General features: G+C 40.6%; 1 protein-coding gene across 1 annotated transcript; it reads right to left on the bottom strand.

Annotated features, from left to right (window-relative positions):
* Window positions 1-1692: 1692 nt before the first annotated feature.
* Pmar_PMAR016233 (hypothetical protein) lies at window positions 1693-5502 on the bottom strand. Its single transcript, XM_002783706.1, has 9 exons — window positions 5415-5502; window positions 4649-4729; window positions 4462-4599; window positions 4277-4411; window positions 3791-3928; window positions 3329-3448; window positions 2791-3011; window positions 2284-2359; window positions 1693-1861 (listed from the first exon to the last, which is right to left on the bottom strand). The coding sequence occupies exons 1-9, from the start codon at window positions 5460-5462 to the stop codon at window positions 1745-1747; spliced, it is 1074 nt and encodes a 357-aa protein (XP_002783752.1). The 5' UTR covers window positions 5463-5502; the 3' UTR covers window positions 1693-1744.
* Window positions 5503-6172: the final 670 nt, after the last annotated feature.

The following is a 6172-nucleotide window of genomic DNA, read 5'->3' as shown; positions in this document are numbered from 1 at the left end:
GTTGCACGCGAGTCCGTCGTCGATAGCTTCTAATCGAGAGTCTGCAGGGGAGGAAACCGTGTCGCTACATGTGGGGCGGCTCCCTTTTTCGTTGCGCATGCGTGCTTGTGCACGCGTACTCATGCTCAACAGATCGATCTCGCTATGGCCGGATGGCCCCTTTTTACGACGATTCAGGTTCTTAGGGAGAGGGTTAAGTTTATGAAAGAGATCATGAGACTAAGTATTTCTTCTTTTGAGTCCAAATGGCACTTTCTCTTTATTTTTGTATTATTACGGGATGTCACGGGCATTCTCCTTTTGTTGAGTTCGGACAGTTTCTAACGTCCCATCACGAAGCGTCATGTCGGCAATGTGGACCACTAGGTCCCAGGGGCCCTTTCCCCACAACAAATTTCATCCATACAGATTAAGGGCGTCTTTGAAATTGGAAGTCGAATGCCCTCGAGAGAGTCAAAGGGGAAATATTCATCAGGTGGAAACACTGGAGAAACCCGGTGGGACTCCAGTTCTTAATCCTTGCTGGGTGAAGACTTCATTTACTTCCGGGTTCGAATAGGTTGTCGGTTAGGAATTGTCATGAGTTGGCTATTAACACAACAAACGTAAATAGAAGTTCTCATTCAAAGAGATACTTGATTATTCTTACGAATGCTTGCAAGCACTGATCTACGTAAAGCCGAGATGTCATTAGTAGTGAATCACTACTAGTGATGTCGAGTAGACTCATTTCAACGTCTTCCAGAAACATCCGGAGAACTCTCTCAGCAAACTCAAGAACATACATGCCACAATCGCTGCAGTTGGTCTGTTTGCTGCATTCACCAACAGTGGTCTTAATATCACCAACACCAGTGAGTTTCCTACCAACAGAATTCACCCACCCTGGCATCTCTCGTCCAGGAGCCGAGTCGTAGTACACACCCGCCCAGGGCTTCAATGGAGCGGTACGAGATAGAACCAATAGAGACCAGTGAGAACCCCCACACGGTAACGTCGGGTCATCGCTGTCGTTAATTGGGACAATAAGGCACCGCCTCTGTGCAAGTTTGAGACCATCAACGAGTTGGGCTAAGTCGTCCTCGTCCTCTTCGAATCGGATAGCGAAAGCAGTGCACGGGTCAAGCAACAAGACTTGGTCCCATCCGGAATGTTTGCTATACTTCTCATATAAGATCACATCGAAATAGTAGAGAATACACATATCATTTAGCCATCGACCTTCATAAAACAGTATAGCATCCGAATGAAGGAGCCTTCCTGTTGCCCAAGACACTATAGAAGTCTCCACCATTTCTAATAACACTGCTAAAAATGTTCCCCTCCGAATAGGGTCATCACTGCGAAGTTGGAGCACTCTTCTCGTCACACATTGAATAACACAAAATTATAATTTCGACTGAAATGGAAAACACTAAACAAAGATTAGAAGACTTCTGTCGCTATCAGTGTTGGAGTAGGAATATATGTTTGCTTTCATGATGAAAACTTACACATGAATTCACGTAAAAGTTCCTCGATATTTCGATATGGTAATCACCAAAACATGTAGTTGACCATGTGCATATCCCCCCCACACTGCTGTTTGTGCCGGCTAGCCCTATTCCATCTACCCTAATTCCATAGTTGATTTCACTAACGCAAAGCAGATAGCAATCTACAACACTGGAGACCGTTATCAACAACAACAACAGAAATGAGTCGTACAAAATCCTCAAACTCGGACGATTCCACTATAGATAAATCACTGCAGCTGAGAATAGCTTTCGGGTGAACTCCCAATAACTCCAGCTCCTTTCGGTTTGCGTACATGCTCTTCAAAAGTGCTCACATACGCATTCGCTTCGCCCTCTATTCTCACCTAGAAAATTAAAGATATCATTTTCGACGTCAATTCGCAGATTCGCATACTTGAGATATTTCTCTGAATTCAAAAGTTTCCGAGAAAGTTATTACGGAGCGAGCAGAGCTCATATGTGCGTGCGTGCATGTCACTATTTCTGATTCAAAAAGTAAAACGACTTCGACGACGACGAACAAAATTATTTCTCATTTTAAAAATATGGACATTCGACGGTTTGAAATTATCACACCCGAGTCAAGAAAGTCGGCTTTTCCACGAAAAACCTCTCTCTAGCTCAGTAGGTTAAGACTCCAACCCGTCATCCAGAGCACCCAGGATCGAATCCAATACCCTATAAATCACATTCCTGCGTGTAGTATTATAGATTCACCGAGCTCCTCCACACAGAAGACTTAGTCGCCATACCCAAGCCAGCTTACCGGTGCAGTGCGGACTTCGTTTGCATATTTTGTTTCGGGGGTGTCATCACGCGGGAGCAGCGGCTCAGTTGCATGCCTATGAATGCCACAAATCGATAATTTCAAAAATTATAATTTTCATAGTAGTATTCTCATCAGTGTTGGAATTTCAGCTGAGTTCAGGAAATTCCAAAGCTACTAAAAGAAAGTTGACATGCAGTGGTACAAAAACCAATAAAAATTAAATTGATAATAGAAGGACACTGAACACAGTGCAATGGAGTTTCACTCTAGTGATATGCAAAAACACACTAGTGAGAAAATATATTTCACGACTACTGCATATCACCGCGAATATCACGTGAAACGGGTTAAACTCCAATGAAAGAACTCGCTCAGATTTCCTCAGATTCTTAATATTGTCACCAAAACACCTAGTCAACGACGCTGATACCCATAGTTTTATAATTTTATAATACTCACACTGACGAGCGTATCAGGGCGAGCGAGAACACACTTCCCACTTACTCCTCCGTAGACAGTTCTACTCCTTTCTGAGTGATGATTGCACTTTGTGGTGTTTTCACTTTTGGAATAACAACAGCAGTTGCCTCAACCACGGGAGTAGCTTCTAGTGTTGTCAAGGTAGAAGGTATCGAGAGCTTCGCCACCATATTTGGTATAGACTGTGTTAGCGCTTCGACACAACCTTCGTTTTGCGTTACTGTCGATGCGAAATATCGAGACAACTGAAATTAGTAGAAAATTCAATCAAACTTTGAGTGAAAATCTTTGTGAATTCACTTGGCCTGCGAAATGCTCGAGAGAATGTATATATATAATAAAACCGCATTTTGATACTAATAGTAATGTATACAACATAATATCGAAGGTTCACAACCCATTTTTCGTGAAGTGGCGTAATTTTCCACGTGAAAAAACGCGATACGAAGTAAATTGAAAACACCGTGAAATACAAGACGTGTTTAACGCGTTATTCTCTGCTCACATGCGTTTTTTGCCAAGTGAAATATGAAACTCCAATGAACAACATATTATTTCCTACCGCTTCAACGATTTCTCCAACGTCCCTTTGTCTGTTGCCGAGAATATTTGTAATATCCTTTTTGACGCTTTTATCAAGGCGATCACAGTTCTCCTGAGCTTCTCTAAACTTTACCAAATTCTGAGCAAAAACCAATTCTATTTCGGGAAAAAAATCTGTACATGGCGGTCAACTACATGTATTGGTGAAAATGCTGGGAGGAAATTTTGGAGGAAATTCTTATTTGTCTTTATACATTTTCACTCCAATTCGTGCGTAGATTTTTGAGTGGAAAAATATGTACATGGTCATCAACTACATGTGTTGGTGATAATATGAAAATTCTGCGAAAATTCTGCGAAAATTCCGAAAAATTCTTGTTGATTTCTGTACACTTCTACCCCAACTCTTATAATTCTTGAGAAAACTCTTCCCCTCAGGTGAGTAAAGCAAACATATATTCCTCCAACACTGCATACTTACTCTATCTAGATTCTCCTTAGCCGACTCGGATTTGTTTCCATTTTCCACTTTTTCTTGATATTTTTTCTGCAGACCTGTGGTTTTCACTTCATAATGTGTCAATAGCGCGTGTGCTCGATCGCGGTCAGTCAGATCGGCCTGAAAACACACTTGTGAAAATAAATGAAGGTTCACCGGTGATATGAAAAACATTAGTGAAAAAAGTATTTTACGACTACTGCATATCACCGCGAATATCGCGCCTTTTTCACAGAGTATTACACCACTTCACGTAGAACGGGTAAAACTCCATTATGTGTATCAATTATTCATTGTGTGGTAAAATATGCACATGGTCAACTACCTGTGTTGGTGATGACATTATGAAAATTTAGACAATTTCTTGTTGGTCTCTGTACACTTCTACTCAAATTTGTATGTTTGCTCTCCTCACCTCAGCTCAGGAGAGCAAACATATACTCCTACTCCAACACTTGAACTTATTACTCTCAATGTTTTGATTCTACTATCAAGTCGATCGATCTTGGTCTTCGCTTTTTCGATCGCTCCAAGAGAATTTTCACCGCTGTGATTATATTGCGACATTTGTTGTGAGAACAACGCGAATGCCGGGGAAATTCCCTGAAAAAATTATCAAAAATGTTCACAAATTTTAGTAAAAAAATCCAAACCTGTGCTGCAGTTGTCGATTCAGTAGCAGTAGAACTCTTTGGATCAGCCGCCTCTCGAACAAATCGCGCAATGTTGATGTATTTGGCATTCATTCTGTGCTGATCTGTGATTAAATGATCAACTTCTGACGAAAGTTGCTGAGGAAAAAAATGTAAAATTCGGACAAAAATTGCGGAAAAAAATTACCAACAATTTTGAGTTGTAGTCTATCAAATTTTTTCTCTCAGTTGTCAAGGGATCTTCGCTGAATTCCTTAACGCCGAACATCTGAAATAAAACACACACAGTTGAGTTTCACCTTCCTAGTGATATGAAAAAGCACTACAGAAAAATATATTTCACGACTACTGCATATCGGGGTTTTCACAGAGTATTACGCCACTTCACGTAAAACGGGTTGTGAAACTCCAGTATACGTCTACGTTTTAACCACTCTAGTGATATGAAAAACACTAACATTTCTCTTTCCGGAAAAACGCATGTGAGCAGTGAATAACGCGTAAAACACGTGGTATGTATTTCCCGTGATATGGGGTGATTCGCCAAGTGTTTTCAATTCACTCCATATCGCGTTTTTCACATGGAGTATTACGCCAATCCAGTACGATACACAGAAGTATCATAGCACATGTTGTAATTTACAATGGAGTTTCACCCGTTTTACTTTGAAAAAGCTCACCGCGAATATTCGCGGTATGAAGTGAGATATTTTTTCCACTAGTGTTTTTCATATCAATGGAATTTCACCTGTTTTACGTGAAGTGGCGTAAAACTCGGTAAAAAAGGTGCGATTCTCGCGGTGATATGCAGTGGTCGTAAAATATGTTTTTCACTAGTGTTTATCATAACACTAGGGTGAAACTCCAACGTATGACGTATGAACGTTATTAATAATTTTTATTAGATTTCATTAGTTGAGGAATTCACAACTAATCGAAGCCGCTGTACTTACCTTTTCCTTGAGGTTTCTGAAGGTCTTGTTGTCGAACCAGGAAGTCATTATGAGTATATAAACGCGAGAGTAATATAACAATACTGGAAATATCATAAATACTATTCATTAGAGTTTCATGATATGAAAAACCACTAGTGAAAAGTATACTGCATAGCGTAAATATCGCGTTTTTCACCGAGTTTTACGCCACTTCGCGTAAAACGGGTGAAACTCCAATAAACGGAAAACTCTCGTGAATGACCACTTCCTGTACAGAACATGCACAACGAAAAGAAAAGAGTTACCCATTCCTGCAACAGAAACGATCCTGCTGAACTGCTCGACTACCTATTCATAGTTTCTATGAGCGGGGATCTACAACAAAAACCAATAGCAATCACTCCTATGTATGTTTGTTCGAGTAGAAGAATTATATAGGAAAACGCGAATAAGGTTAGCACTACGTTAATAACAATTTTATTACACTGAAATATTATGTGCGGCGGGTTCAATAGACCTTCAAGAGCTCATCTAGGATTAGATATCACATGTAAAACTCGATCTTGGGTGCGCTCTTAGAACTCAAAACAGGTCTACTGAACCTCACCCCAGTGCATTCCTACAAAAGTCATATAATTTCCTGGCGAGTGACGAAATCTCTGTGTGGAATCGTAGCGTGGTTAAACTCCCAATGGACCGATATTAAATATGAGAAGCGTTTGTTGTTTCCCATTCCCAAAGGGGTTGTCATGTCGGATAACACAACCAGGTAAGTG

The sequence above is a fragment of the Perkinsus marinus genome (assembly GCF_000006405.1).
Source record: "Perkinsus marinus ATCC 50983 genomic scaffold scf_1104296936306, whole genome shotgun sequence".
Classification (NCBI taxonomy): Eukaryota; Perkinsozoa; order Perkinsida; family Perkinsidae; genus Perkinsus; species Perkinsus marinus.
Note: the sequence above shows the minus strand (reverse complement) of the source record. Positions and strands in the feature narration are given on the sequence as shown.

Coding starts and splice junctions, on each gene's coding strand:
- Pmar_PMAR016233 (XM_002783706.1), bottom strand. CDS start 5,462: ATGACTTCCTGGTTCGACAACAAGACCTTCAGAAACCTCAAGGAAAAG. Junction 4,730..5,414: donor TCAGAAACCTCAAGGAAAAG/GTAAGTACAGCG, acceptor GTTTTATTTCAG/ATGTTCGGCGTTAAGGAATT. Junction 2,360..2,790: donor GTAGAACTGTCTACGGAGGA/GTAAGTGGGAAG, acceptor TGGCATTCATAG/GCATGCAACTGAGCCGCTGC.